Below are 15,798 nucleotides of genomic sequence, written 5' to 3' on the forward strand. Positions count from 1 at the left end.
GCATAAATGGATCCACTACTGTGACATCTGGGCTAACTCAGTGACCTTCCTCAGGTTTCCCCTTTCCCCATTTATCGACCGGATAAACAGCCGGGTGGGCTGTGCCAAGATTTTGGGCTGTGCACTGACGGGATTCGAATCCAGCCCAGGTCCGCAAATTCGTTGCTAGGCGTGCACTTCACCACAGAAACGCTACGTATATGGGGAAAACTTAACTCATAAATGGTTACAGTGCTAGCCACCAGTGTAGTGGAAGGCATTTCTTATTCTCAAAGCACAAAGTTGATTTACGTATTCCATATATATATATATAGATATATATACTTATATATATATATATATATATATATATATATATATATATATATTTTTTTTTTTTTCCAACGATATGCCGCTGATTCAAACCCGGGTCCCCAGAACGGAAGGTTGACGGTCCAGCGTCGACACAAAGGGTAAGCCCGAGGCTTATGGTCTTCTGGGAGCCTATATCCGCGTCTCAGGTCATTATACACTTCTTAACAATAGGAGAGTAACCGTGATTTTTCCCCATTCTTTTTAAATGATAAAATAAAAAATCCCAGGTACTCATAAAACTTCCCCTTCAATCCACAGTCCTTACCAAGCGGCGTCGGACGGTACTGTCCATCGCGGAAAAAGCTGATCTGATACGGCGGATGCACGAAGGAGAGTCCCAGAAGCAGCTGGCATTGGAGTATGGTATCGGCACCTCTACCGTCTCGGACCTAAAGAAACATGAAGTTGAGATCCTGCGACACGTGGAAGCGAACGGTGAATTCGTCGCCAGGAATAGGAGAAAACTCGAGTCTGGGGCAAAAGCAGATGTCGAGGAGGCCATCTTGGAATGGCTGTATAAAGTAAGGAAATTACCTTTCTCATTTTACGAAGTTTTTTTCTTGTAATACGCACCTGTATGAGAGTAGGGAATGCATGACATATATTCTTATTAGTGGAACTTTTGCTGTAATAGCTACAGCATTTTATCATTTTTACAACATAGACTTAGACCAAATAAGGAAGGGAAATGTCTGCGTTTCTAAATACTCATAAATAGTGAGACAGTATTATTTATATAAGAGCTAAATTCAGTGCAAAGATATTAATCGAATGCCCCTCTTTAAGTCAGTCAACTGTAAAGAGGGTAGGTCTTGCATGGGCGTGTGTTAGATCAGACTAAATAGACTTCGGTGGGGACCGGGTGGCTCGCAATAATTCACACAATCGCAAGGTTGCGAGCTTGATCGGTGAGAGGTAGCACTATTGTAACCCTAATAAAGCTATAAGGTCTTAGCCACCTAGCTCGAGGGTATTCTTTAATCACCTCACAATATACTGCAGTGGTTACAGAAAACATGTGAGTGACATCATATTACGCTAAGGTAGCATATGCGTCGCATAACCTATTAATGTAATGACCCCTCCCGAAGCAGAAAGACACACACACACACAAAAAAAAAAAAAAAAAACGCTTGGCCGTGGGGTACCTTTGGTGATCGAATGATTGGAGTAGTGGCCTCCCATCTTATTGGTCGGGGTTCGATTCCTGGCCATGGAAAAAGTTTATCCTCCTCCCTTAGCTTAGATGAAATTTCTCTTGTGTTTCAAAATGAGCAGAAAGCTCGTATCAGACTGGCAATTGACGGTGGTGTCCTGTAATCCTGTGATTGATGGTATTAGTGTTATTGCCCATGGGGTGCAGTGACAGAGTACATTTTCGGTGAAGGTATTAAGTCTAAACTTAAGTAAAAACTCAAAGAGAGTTAATTTAAGTTGGGAAGGGACAGCCCGAAACAGAGAGCGACCAAAAACCACCTGTCCAAAGCCTTGGCTTCCCATCTTGCCGGTTGCGTTTCGATTCCCAACCATGGAAAAAAGAAAATTCCCACCTGAGACTCTCATGTGTTAGAATGAGCAGGAACTTGCTACTACTACTAAGGCTAATAACTCGCTCTTCCATTCAGCTTATTTTCGGGAAATGTGTTACGTGTGAAATACAGTTAGATTTAGCTATGAGAGAGAGAGAGAGAGAGAGAGAGTAGGGTAGAGACAATATGGATAAACACTAGGTCCAACCAAATTGTCGAGTACGTTTGGGCGGAGGCTCCCGCGGGTCCATTTTTCCCCTCTTCTCTGCCACACAGTCCCAACACCTATCTCTTCCTCTCATATGTTAGCTATATGTAACATATGAGAGGAAAAAATAAGTGTTGGGACTGTAATAGCAGAGGAGAAATGAACCCGCAGTCCAAACACTTGACAATTTGGTTGAACATAGTGTTTATCCATCTCTCTCTCTCTCTCTCTCTCATAGCTAAATCTAACTGTATTTCACACGTAACACATTTCCGAAAATAAGCTGAATGGAAGAGCGAGTTATTAGCCTTAGTAATAGTAGTCTCATGGATTAAACCTCTGCATACCATTATTGTAAACACATCCCTCTTAGTGTTTGACGTATGGTGACTATTGTCATGGCGAACGCTCATTGACAGAGGCAGTCAGCAAGTCCGGCAGAAACTATGTAATCAAGCAGAATGAACATGTATCAGAATTAGAATTAAATTTTCATTGTTACACTTTAATTGATGGCTCACAGAATTTTCAACCGCCAGAGGTCAGCAGGGGACAGGATGTGTCCTCAGCGGAGGTGATGGCGCAGGCTCGCCAAGAACATCATCGACTGCGGTACTACAGAATTTCGCGCTAGTACTGGCTGGCTGGAGAGGTTCAAACGACGGTACAACATACGGGCCTTCAAGCCGGGTCAGGAGGGCAGCTGGCAACGCACTGTTCCAAGGCCTATGTTTGGAGAGAGTTCTAATACAAGAGGTAGGCGGGGAGGACGATCTGCTTACACCATGCCCACCAAAGTACGTTCGCATGATTCGTCGGATCAACCTTTCGATGGTTCATCTCCACCTTTGCTCAAATCTGAAGTTGAAAGTTCAGAGGAAAGTAAATATCTGGAGTATAAGATTGATGAGCAGTTATATGGAGACAATGAATGCACCTTTCAGCCTGTAGTAAGGCTTGAAGAAGGACATTTTGCTTTCAACATACCCCCTGTTGAGGAAATTCCTTCAGCCAGCGAGGCTGCTACTTTCCTTTCCAAGGCACTGGTTTGGGCGGCCGCCCAGCAAGACACTACTTCTCAAGAACTGTACGTCATTAAAGAACTGCAGACTAAGGCAGCAATGAGAAGCGTTGGAGAAAGTCCACATTGACAGAGAAAAAAGTGCACTAGCTACTAGACACCATATTCATGGTGTCTGATCCAAAGACTGTTGCCTTAGTTGTAAACGTAAGTTCCTCTTCTTTCTTGAACTAACTTCTATATTTTTAACTGTTTAGACCGTTGCTCTTCGGTGTTTGAAAAGTGGTGTGTATTTTTTTACATTTATTCAGTATTCAATGAAACGTTTTATACATGCAATAAGAATATTAGATAAAGAATGTTCAAGTTTGTAAATGTTTAAAAAATCTGAGCATTATTTTAATTGCATGTGGATTGTGAATACTGATTTCCCGTGTTGAGTGGTCAGACAGTAAGCATTGTACGAAATAAATATGATGAACAAAACCAATATTTCAGTTTTCATAATGACGGGCAACAGTTCGGTTTTGTCCGTTATTCGACGTAATATTTACAACTTTTAATACACACACACACACACACACACACACACAGGCCGAGATTTTTTTCCGCTGACAAGGAGCGGTTGCTGTCCCCCCTTGAGCAAGGGGTGTGTACCTCCATGGTATGGGGTGTGTGGTGTGTGAAGGTCATCAGTACTCAGAGATCTACTATAATGAGCTTGGTCTAATCGGGGGGGCATTTCCTTGCGATGACGAGTCCAACTCGTGATCAGGCCGTGGTGAATTACACACACACACACACACACACACACACACACACACACACACACACACACATAACAGAAAGAGAGAGAGAGAGAGATACAAAACTTTTTCCATTTTCTTGAGAGAGAGAGAGAGAGAGAGAGAGAATGAAATATATTAATTTACAACTCATTATTTTATTAACTTGAGATGCATTAGAAAGTAGAATTTGTCTTCACCATTTTACGTCCCAAAGAAAGAAAGATGAAAAATGGGAAGATTGGCGTAAGAAATCTCTCTCTCTCTCTCTCTCTCTCTCTCTCTCTCTCTGGGCCTTTTTATTAATTAATCTATCTATTCACTGATGTTTAAATAAAATTGTTTCATTTTTCCTTGTTACCAGCGGCCCCTCCTTTCTTTCACCTTTCTTTGATATTGCCATTATTATTTTTTATTACTGTTGTTATTAGAAGTATTATTACTACTGGTGATGATGGTGCTGTTGCTGTTCTTACTGTTAGTATTGCTGGTGCTGCTGTTGGGGTTTTGTTGCAGGTTAGCGTTCTAAAGTACATAGTGTGGTTGTACTTAGGCAGGTGGTGGCAGAGTGATTAACACAAGGAAGTGACGATCAAACCCTGTCTATCCTCGACAATCATCAGATGGTGAAGATTTACATATATATTATCCGGGGATTATGTCCTCCCAACCCACGATTCGTAGTCATCCCAACAATTAGCCTGCGAGACATCACATCCCTAATCAAATAAATAAAAATATATATGGATCTGGTATCCATTCCGTTAACTCACCATTACATTTAACCTGTGTTCTTGCTTCGTGCATATCCTGGACCGTCTTCACATCAATTAAGTATTACTTTTCCGGCATGCCTTTCTCATGCACCGACACGCTTCTTGACGTGGCACTCTCACACGTCTTACCTAGGTCTGTCAATAATGTGCAGTCCCTTCTGTTTTTCCAGTTGTTTTATTTCATCATCTGCCTAAACACAAACACTACATTTGTTGTCCCATTCCCGTCACCTTCGTCTTTCAACCTCTATCGCTTGCTTTTCATTGAAACCTACATGTACAGGGTTATTATTATTATTATTATCTACTTTCTTAATCTCCCATTCCATTGTCACTAGCCTATGCTATGTCGCGACACTTTCTCCATTCATAATCTTTTTCTTTATCAGCTAAAATCTCCTACACACGAGAAAGTAAATTTGATTTTTTTCTTTCTCCACTCTTATAGGTTATAAACTGACTCACTTTCTTCGCAAACCACATAATGATGATCACCAAATCCAACGTCACATTGCAATCCAGAGTCCTCTCTCCAGCACTCCTCTCCTACACCCCACTCTCCGTGGCTCACTCGATCGCCTCTACACTCTTTCCTTCATGCCTTTAATTAAGGTCTCTTCCTGTCATCAGTCTTTCTTCTACCGGTATTTTCTCGAGTTCCAGGTCATTCTTTCCAAAAGGCTACTTTCCTCTAATTAACACAGTTCACATAGGGTACATACGCATTCACCATTTACCGTTTACCATTTTTCCTTCCAGGCACTATACTATATTACTTCTTTTACGTTTAGTACGATTAGTTTTGGTGTTTGGATGGCATTACTCTCTCCATTTCACCTATTCTTGTTTGCTTCATTATAGAACACCTTGCAACCACCTTCCAGCTATTTTGCTTTGTTCCCTACCATCTTATGTATGTACGGTGCAAGCGCAATACGCTCACGCTCATCTCCATGAAATCCTGTAACTCCCTTCCATTTCCAGTCATTGTCCCTATGTTTGCACGTCTTAACTCTTCTACCTTTTAGGGCAAACCTTTTCAGTCTTGTGCGTTTGTCACACGGAGAAGGAGGTTCCTGTGTCGCCTACCGATAATATCGTGCCCTAACATTTCCCGGAGTAAACCTCGGTTTTCTGTCATGTTGTTTTACTTGAGTTTTACGACCTGATGCCCTTTCTGACACCAACCCTCCCCATTTACCCGGGCTTGAAACAGGCATTGAGTTGGGCTAGATTGCTCCCCACCCCACCGTGGATGGGTTGATGATGATGATAATTGTATTAATAATGATAATAATAATAATAATAATAATAATAATAATAATAATAATAATAATAATAATAATAATAATAATAATGGTAATAATAATAATAGTAATTATGATGATAATGGTGATGATGATAATAATAATAATAATAATAATAGTAATAAAGATAAAGATAATGTAATTAATAAAAAAATAATGAGAATAAAAAAGAACACAGAGTTATTGAATAATTTTGGCAGTTTATTGTCTACAGTTTAGAGTAGCTAATGTTTCCATCTTCAGTGTAGTTATTCTCCGGAAAAAATTCTTGCGGCCTCTGGTTTCTTAAGATATACACAACATATTCATAATTTATAATGTATGATATAATTCTATAATACAAGTGTGATAAAATATTAATTAGGAAATTCGTGAAAAATTATTTACTTGTAAATACATTATAAGCCATAAAAATGGGACTGTCAACCTCTGGTCTGGATTGGCTTGCAGACATGTTCACCGAGACACCTGTCAAAGCAGCACTTGTCGGCGCCGTAGCAGGACCCGTCGTTGGAGCATGTTTTGGGTGGTTCGAAGAAGCCCCTAGTAGGAGGACACACAGGGCGCACGGGAGGGCACTTTCCGGGCTTCAGACCCACTTTACTTGGGATTTCCCGTTCATCTTCGCAGCAGTACGTCTGGTTTTCAGGTGTCTTGCACCAGTATCGACAGGTCGCGTGACATCCTCCGCCATAGAGCGTCACCACGAGGAGCAGCAGCAGCAGTGGCCTCATCATCTGCACAATACAACATCGTTCATAACTATAAACTTTGCATTAGGACACACACACACACACACACACATCCTACTGGAACCATTGCTCTTTACGAGTGATGGTCCTACGTCCTGTTGTCGTCCAGAAATTCCTCATAGCCTCAAAAATATTGTTGTTTTCACCATGTTGAAATTCATTATTGTTTTCAAACCAAAAAGGTCCAATGACATTTTTTGAGGTGGCCAGCCATGATATGCATTTTGTTGAATGCACTGGACGCTGAGGAGAATCCTCTAATGGTGTTGCGCGCCAGAATTTTCTTTTTTTCTTTTTTCGGTTGACATGGCCTGGGAGGAAAAAAAAAAAAAGGCCTCGTTGAAGAACCACAAATCATCTAGAAAGTCAGGATTCACTTCAACTTTGTCACAAACCCATAGATACATGACAATCCTTTTCTCTATATCGCCCGCGAGAGCTGTTCAATCTAAATTATCTAAGGATACAACTGAAGGTCCTTGAATATACTTTATCTCTAGAATTCCCTGAGAATCCTTCGTTCCCGACTGCATCGTCAGATTGATTTCTTAGGGCTTCGACCGACAGAGACCCTGGCAACATTAACATTCCTTGCTACTCTCACACATTTACGGGTTGCATTAATTCTGGGTCACTCTTGAGTCTAGATCAGTAATTATTAGTGTAATTCCGGGGTTGCCTAATCTCTAAAATGTAAAGCTTCTTATTGATAGAACAAGAAAACACAGAGTAAGGCCGCCTTTACACGAGAGGTTATTTTTCCAGCGCGGTAGTATGGCCGCGCGGGTGTGTGTCTATGAGGCATGACTTCACACGAGCGTTTTTTTCACGCGCGGTTCGTCTGCAGCAATGCAAAGAATACTTGTCACTCAGTTTGTCGGTGTTTGCTCGAGATGGAGGACGTAAAGAAGAGTGATATATGTGTATATAATGAACAGGGTGTTAATAAAGAAGAGACTACGTAAATGGTGGACCCCTCCAATAAACAGCTCTTGGCTCCTTCAAGGAGCATTCTACACATTACATTCTGACCTGAGAGCTGATAAAGAAAAAAAAAAAAAATTCGCATGTCATCTACAACTGAGGAACGTGTGAGCAAACAACCTCTGCCACAGATTAACCACGACTGCCGCTTGGGGAAAAGTCTAGCGTCTAGACTTCTAGAGTATTCTGAACCGCCTGGAGCCGCGCGGGTTGGCAGTGCACACGGCCGGTAAATCATTGCCGCGCGGAAATTAAGCCGCGCGGCCAGCGTGTCAAGGGTCTTATTGAATTTCATCGATTTCTAAACCGCGCGGGAAAAAAACGCTCATGTGAAGCGGGCCTAAGAATATTACCATTGTTCATTAGTTTGCCCTTTGGGGCATTAGAATAAGTTGCAGCATTTCATACTCAACTCAAATTGTTAATAATAACACATTAGAAAAATAATCAGCTACTGTAGCTGCTTTATTTGACGAGTTATCTATCGCTGCTCTCAAGATGATCATTCTGCAGCGGGTCTATCTCACTGCCGATGCAGTTCACGAAACGTAACAATGTTCAGGTGTTCAGAGATTAATTTAACATCATCATGAAGCAGGAGTCTATTCTGGTGGTCAGTTTTCCTCGCCCACTCTACGATTCCTCTCCTGGGTGTTCCACCGAGCAAGTTTCCATGCAGGCCCTCTTTCGATTGTAACACTGCAGGATCCACAGACTTGCTATTTATTAAACTCGATTATTTAGTTCATACTCACATAGTCATCATGGTATGTTTACATTATCAATTTATCGTCATTACTGCATCATATAATGTTGATAAAATGTACTGGAGCTATGTTTAGTATGTAGGAAACAGTGGCTGAGTGGTCAGCGCGTGGTCGCTGTGTCCTGGAAACACTATATTCTGGTTCAAGTCCCCGTCGCTACATGTAAGCTGACAATTTTCAGTCATCGTCAGTGGCCGAAGACAACCCAAATGCTGTCCTGATTAATACCTGTCAGGCGGAAACTAACGAAACTAATGAGAATCAAGACGACCTGCGGTATACATAAAGAAGCAAGCGTAATACTTGCCAGCGCCACTAACAGTCTGGGGGCGACCAACACGCCCCATCAGGAAAGCCTGCCGGCGCTATGGGCCGAACGTAAAACGTATATTTTATAATTGTAAATGCATATTTTTTTCAAAGGTTCTTGATCACGTGTGACCATAATTGGACATGCATAATGTATCATATTTCAGTGGTCGTATGAATGATCTTTTCACCCCCCGGATATAATGATCATCACCTTGTGGCAGCCACTGATTATAGGAGTGCTTTGATAGATTATCCTTTACATTGTCGTTTAGTATACGTAATAATATTCCTACGTACAAGAAAATCTTAGAATTTCATGACATGCAATTAAAGCTTCTTTGAAATTAAATATCATTAGGTTAGGATAAGATCCTTTCTGTTCTGGAAGAATATGTATTATAGTAGTCTACAGAGGAAACATTAACCAACCTTTGAAAATGAGTAAGTTGAAAGGTGTGTTCAGTGGTCGATCTCTTGCTGCAAGAAGACTTGGCCAGTTCCTCTTCCTGCCTCAGCCTTATATTCTAGCGGCCGGGTTCTTCCCACCTTGTTTTTTTAAAGATATTAAGTTGCCAGGTGTCAGTTTGTTAGATTATAGAATTTACGTTGTTGAGACGCACTGTATGCCGACCATGGCTGTTTATTTAGAAGTTCATACTCGTAACATTTTAATTTGTCACACAACAATAAAGATGAGCTTGTGAGTTTAGTCTACGCTGTGAAAAATATATTTCCATATTAGTTTAAAAATATACTTAATGTGGGCATCCTTCATGAAATTGATCTTTTTAGGCTGTAAAGTTGTACAACATTGACAGAACAACGAACCGTGCATGAAATGTTTTGTTGGACCTTTCCTTGCGCTGCTCCAAAGGTCAGTCGCTCAAGGGAAGAAGAGTAAGCAGAAAAGTCGTCGTGGAAAGCAGAGAAAGCAGAGAAAGTAAGAAGCCTACTGACGGAAGCAACCAGGGAACAGTTTTCGGCATGGGAAACTACGTGGAGGGGCAGCCCAACACTCACCTGGGATTCCCCCACCTCAGGTAAAATAAGAATATAAGAACATAAGTTCGTCTCCTCAGGTACACGGAGCGATGCCTCCATTACTACCTCAGCACCTCGCCTGTTGTTGTTGTTGTTGTTGTTGTTGTTGTTGTTGTCGTCATTATTATTATTATTATTATTATTATTATTATTATTAATAATAATGATTGGATGAAATTCGACACGGTACCGTGACTTTCGTCGACTGCCTATTGCGATCCGTCCCATCTAAGTTTTTTTTTTTTTTTAAGTAAATGATGACATGTTTTGAATTTGAAAATTGCTTGATATATGAAAGTTTCTTCCTGCACCCCTAATATGTCAGTAAATGTGATAAAAGAGATATAGCCTCTACCCCTTGTATGTCGGTATATGTTATAAAAGAGATAACCTACACCCCTTGCATGTCAGTTATTGTGATAAATGTGATAGCCTGCACCCCTTGTATGTATGCAAGAGTTAACCAGCATCTTCACTCTTTCATCCCTCACGCTGATAAACTCTGGAACAATCTTCCTTCATCTGTATTTCCTCCTGCCTACGACTTGAACTCTTTCAAGAGGAGGGTATCAGGACACCTCTCCTCCCGAATTTGACCTTGCATTTGGCCACCTCTTCTGATTCTTTTATGGGAGCAGCTTTTAGAAGCTTTTTTATTATTGTTTTTTTGTGCCTTGAGCTGCCTCCTTTGTTGTAAAAAATAAATAAATAAATAAATGTGATAAATGTGATAACCTGAACCTTGTATGTCAGTAAATGTGATAAAATGATAACCTGCACCCTTGTATGTCAGTTAATGTGATAAAGAGATAACCTGCACCCCTTGTATGTTAGTAGGTAATTGTGATAAAGAGACAACCTGCACCCTTGTATGTCAGTAATTGTGATAAAGAGATAACCTACACCTCTTGTATGCCTTGCTGCCATCTTGCCTGGACAAACTACGATATCAACACTCTGTAAACATCGGGTTCACGCGCATGCGCAGATCAGGATGGGATGTCTTAGGATACGTGTATTGCGTGGGTAGGCGGTGGCCGAACTGGTAGCGTACTGGACCCACATTCGCCGCATGATGGACGACGCGGGTTCGAATCCTCACGCTACCACTCGGATTTTCAGTCACCGCCGGTGGCTTAAAACTACCCACATGCTGTCCTGAAGACCCATCAACCCGGACTCTAGAGGAAGCCGTCCAAGCGAATCAGAACGAGTTCCGGGGCAGCATGAGCCAACGCAAAGATGGCGCCACTATAAACACTCGCCTGCGCCAGAACGGGCTGGGCCGACCATCAGGCCCCACCTGGAAGAAGCCTTGGGCCGACCATCAGGCCCCACCGGGAAGATGCCTACCGGCGCAATAGGCAACAACGTAAAAAAAAAAAAAAAAATTGCAGATGACACCACACCGGGTTGATAGGTGGTCTTCAGGGCAGCATGTGAGTAATCTTAGGCCACTCGGCGGTGACTGAAAAATCCCAGCTGTGCGGCAGTCAAGATTCGTATATATATTACATGTGGCCTATAGCGCCGGTAGGCTATTCCATAGGGGCCTGATGGTCGACCCGAGCCCGTCATGGCGCAGGTAATTGTTTATAGTGGCGCCATTATTTTTGGCTCATGCTGCCCCCCCGGAGCTCATTCTTGATTTCACTTGCACAGCTTCTGTTAGAGTTCGGGTTTATAGGTGGTCTTCAGCAGGACAGCATGTGGATAGTCTTAGGCATGCAGTGAACAAGTTCAGAAGAGCAGTCAGCGTGAAAATATCGATAGAAGATAGAAAGAGAGGCAACATGGCGGCGGAATTTAAGAGGTAGAAGACTATCAGTAAGAGGAGGTCCAGGAGAGCTCTGTGAGTGGAGCCCCCCCACACGTGAGATGCATACTCCATACGTGGGCGGACAAGGCTCCTGTATATGGATAGCAACTGTGCGAGGGAGAAGAACTGGCGGAGACGATATAGAACACCCAACCTCGAGGAAGCTGATTTAGTGAGAGAGGAGATGTGAAGTTTCTAGTTAAGATTTCGAGCTAAGGGTAGACCGAGGATGTTTAGTGTTGAAGATGGTGGCAGCTGAGTGTTGTCGAAGAATAGGGGATAGGTGTTTGGAAGATGTGTCGAGTTGATAGGTGGAGAAATTGGGTTTTTGAGGCATTGAAGGACACAAGCTTCCTTTTACCCCAATCGGAAATGATAGTAAAGCCTGAGGTTAATTAAGCGTTCCGCAGCATCCAGCCTGGAGTCATGTAATTCCTGTTGAGAGGGTCTTCTGTTGAAAGAAGTTGAATAATGCAGAGTGGAGTCATCTGCATGCCTCCTCCTCTCCCGCGGCCCCGCTGCATTCGACTTTTTACTCTAGCTCATCCCTATACTGTCCAAACCCCTTATGCAAGAGTTAACCAGCATCTTCACTCTTTCATCCCTTACACTGGTAAACTCTAGAACAGCCTTCCTTCGTCTGTATTTCCTCCTGCCTATGACTTGACCTCTTTCAAGAAGAGTGTATCAAGACACCTTTCCACCCGAAATTGGCCTCTCTTTTGGCCACTCTACTTCTGTTGTGGGAGCGGTGAGTAGCGGGCTTTTTTTTTACACTGTTTGTTGCCCTTGAGCCGTCTCCTTAGTTGTAAAAAAAAAATGTGTGTGTGTGTGTGTGTGTGTGTGTGTGTGTGTGTGTGTTCCGCTTCTTTTTTTATCATCATCATCATCGTATATTTTTTTCTTCTTCTTCTTCTTTTTCTTCTTCTTCTTCTTCTTCTTCTTCTCCTTTTTCTTCTTCTTCTTCTTCTTCTTCTTCTTCTTCTTCTTCTTCTTATTATTATTATTATTATTATTATTTTCCTTATTTTATTTTTATTTTCTTCTTCTTATTATTATTCTTCTTCTTCTTCTTCTTCTTCTTCTTCTTCTTCTTCTTCTTCATCTTCATCTTCTTTTCTTCTTCTTCTTCTTCTTCCTCTTTTCTTTCTTTCTTTCTTTTCTTCTCTCTTTCTTTTGTCTTCTTTCTTTACATTCTTTTCCTGTTTCTCCTTTATCTTCTTTTAAAATAATTTTCACATGTGGGGCAAAAGCATTCGACGCTACCTACACCAGTGAAAGGTGAGCCACATACAGTGGGCCTGGGAACAGGTTATTTCGGCTTTAAATAGAATGAAGAGAGGCGCAGGCATGCTAAAGTGCGCAGGTATGCGGTTTGTGTCTGCATAAGGCGTCATCTGGTGATATCTGGCTTTCTGACCCCCGGCCCATTCTTGAGACAGTTTTTCACCTCCCACCCGTGATCCGCCAGAGCCCTCTTTCTTGCTCATATAACTAGATGAATCAACACTATTTCTCATTTTGTCGCTCATCAAGGACAACACTCGCTAATTTAGTCACTATTACGAGATCTACAGTTCATTAGGAACATTTCTCTATCTGCTTAGCGTCACTGTATGCGACGGAATGTCGTAAAACGTCCTTTTCTCGACAAAATATTGACAAATGGCATCGTTTCACTTTCTTGATGAGGATGAAGTTTTCATACCGGAAAGTTCTTACTTATCCTACAATGATCCTTTAAAATGTTCTGTGGTGCCGCAGTAACACAACAGTAACCTTGTGAACTCTCGCACCTGACAGGGTTACCCTTAGGAATCTCAAGAAATGGTCACCTGGCAATTAAGAATTACCCTAGAGTCTAGACCGAGCAAAAATTTCCCAAAATCTAAGGAAATTCTTGCGTTTCTTGTTTTAGTGCGTCAGATTTTCAAGAATCCCCCCCTAATTCGTGACAAGAATCGGCTGTTCCGCGCAAGCCGCGGCGGAGCAGGGTACGGCCACTTTCTTGCTGCCCGCACCTCTTTAGGCCTATGGCGATGACCATTTCCTGAGCTTCCTATGGGTAATCCTGCCAGGTGGGGGTGGATATAGAGTTCACGAGGTTACTGTTGTGTTACTGCGGCACCACAGAACATTTTAAAGGATCATTGTAGGATAAGTAAGAACTTTCAGTGACGCTAAGCAGCTTGAAACTTTCCTAATGAACTGTAGATCTCGTAATAGTGACTAAATTAACGTGTTGTCCTTGGTGACAAAATGAAATAGTGTTGATTCATTTAGTCACATGAGCAAGAAAGATCGCTCTGGCGGATCACGGGTGGAGGTGAAAAGTCTCAAGAATGGGAGAGAAAATCAAAATTATAGATTTACATAGAAAATCAGACCACACAGACCCCATGGTCCAGACTTGGTGGTCTGTCCTTAAACACCTAAGTGATTTTATTAATCAAGAAGACTCCAAAACGTTGCATTTCTACTCTAGTTGATATTAAAGTTGAAGGAAGTGACGGTCGAGCTTATTTTGAAGAGTCAATCGTACTGCGGACCACTGATGATAGGAGCTTATTCCATTCTCGCACTACAACGTTGGCGTGAATTGAAAATTTGGTTTCAGATCTGAATTTACTTGTCTACATCTGGAGTTTTACGCCATTTGTTCCTCGATGCGCAAAGTATCAGTCGATCTGAAACAATGTTGATCCTGTCTACATTCGTGAAACCATTAAGTATTTTTAAAACATTCGATCAGTTTTTCCTCCAGAGCGACGTTTCTCAAGAGAAGAACATGTTAAGGGTAAGCCTTTCTTCGTAGGATTTGTTGCGCAAGGAAGGGATAATTACTTCGTTGCCCGACGCTGAACTTTACCTTCTAATTTAGCAATATCAACTTTGCATGAGTGGGAAGACCAAAAACTGTACCGCATATTCAAGTGAGGTCTGAGCTAAACTGTTGTAGAGGCAGAGATCATTACATCTTTATTCTTAAATAAAAAGTTTCTTTTAATGAAATGTAACATTCTGTTCCGCTTTATTTGCTGCATCAAATCATTGCTATTGAGAATTTGAGGTTTGACGCGATTTTGACCCCCAAGTCCTTGACGCATTGAACGCTTTTATGAGTTTACTTTGGCGCATTTCGTAATCAAACTTTTTTATTCCTCGTTCCAACTTGAAGGATGGCAACTGTCACCACGTTAAAGGGCATCTCCCATCTATCCGACCAGAAAGCTGAAATTTTGTGCAAATCCTCTTGGAGGCTTTGCCTGTCTTCAAATCAGTGAGAACCGAGTTACCAATCTCTTTGTCGTTTACCTGCAAATTTACTAATGCGGTTTATTATTAGGTCCAACATCCACGTCGTTGATGTGCAATAATGAAAGAAACACTGGGCCAGAACCGAGCCCTAGGGACGCCACTAGTGACAGGCGCCCACTCTGAGTTAAATCCGTCAATCACTACTCTTTGTTGTCTGTTGCTCAGCAATTCGCGATCCATTGGTTTACCTGACCGTCAATACCTATTTGCTTTTTAATTTGTAAAGTAATTTTATGATGCGGGACTTTATCAAACGCTTTTCTGGAAATCAAGATAGACTACGTCCAGTGATTTGGTTACGTCATAAACGGTGAAAGGAGTCGTTATAAAAGGTTAATAGATTTGATAGGCAGGATCTTTTGTTTCGGAAACCATGTTGTGAGTCCCCCAATTAATGATGGCTTTCAAAAGGTAACTCACAATTTTGTCTCTAATTATGCCCTCAAGTAAAAACACCTACAACCGAAGTTAGACTAATGGGCCTGTATTTACCTGTTCTTTTGTCTCCTTTTCTTAAAAATCGGTGCTCACGTTAGCCTTTCCAATCTGAAGGACAATGCCTTGTCTGAGACATAATGAATACGGTTGTGAGGAGGAGGTATTTCGCTCTTTGTTTCTTTCAGCAGAGTTGGATATACTTTATCAGGTCCAGGACTTATTTGTTTTAAGAAAGTGATTTGAGGGCTAAGACTATCAGGTTTTATTTCAAAATTAGACAATGCGTGCTCAGGATTTACTTGTACTGAATGGTGGTGATGGTGGAGACTGTTATTATTAAACACCGAGGAAAAGTAATTATTTAATAGGTTTACAACGTGTTGGCTG

General features: G+C 41.7%; 1 protein-coding gene across 1 annotated transcript; it reads left to right on the forward strand.

Moving 5' to 3' along the window:
* The first annotated feature begins 1,706 nt into the window (after positions 1-1,706).
* Positions 1,707-3,820, forward strand: LOC126990035 (uncharacterized). The gene is made up of 2 exons (XM_050848604.1): positions 1,707-1,711; positions 2,678-3,820. Exons 1-2 carry the CDS (start codon positions 1,707-1,709, stop codon positions 3,240-3,242), a joined length of 570 nt encoding a protein of 189 aa, XP_050704561.1. The 3' UTR covers positions 3,243-3,820.
* The last annotated feature ends 11,978 nt before the right edge of the window (positions 3,821-15,798 follow it).

This window comes from Eriocheir sinensis, unplaced genomic scaffold, assembly GCF_024679095.1.
Source record: "Eriocheir sinensis breed Jianghai 21 unplaced genomic scaffold, ASM2467909v1 Scaffold1428, whole genome shotgun sequence".
In the NCBI taxonomy this organism is placed as follows: domain Eukaryota; kingdom Metazoa; phylum Arthropoda; class Malacostraca; order Decapoda; family Varunidae; genus Eriocheir; species Eriocheir sinensis.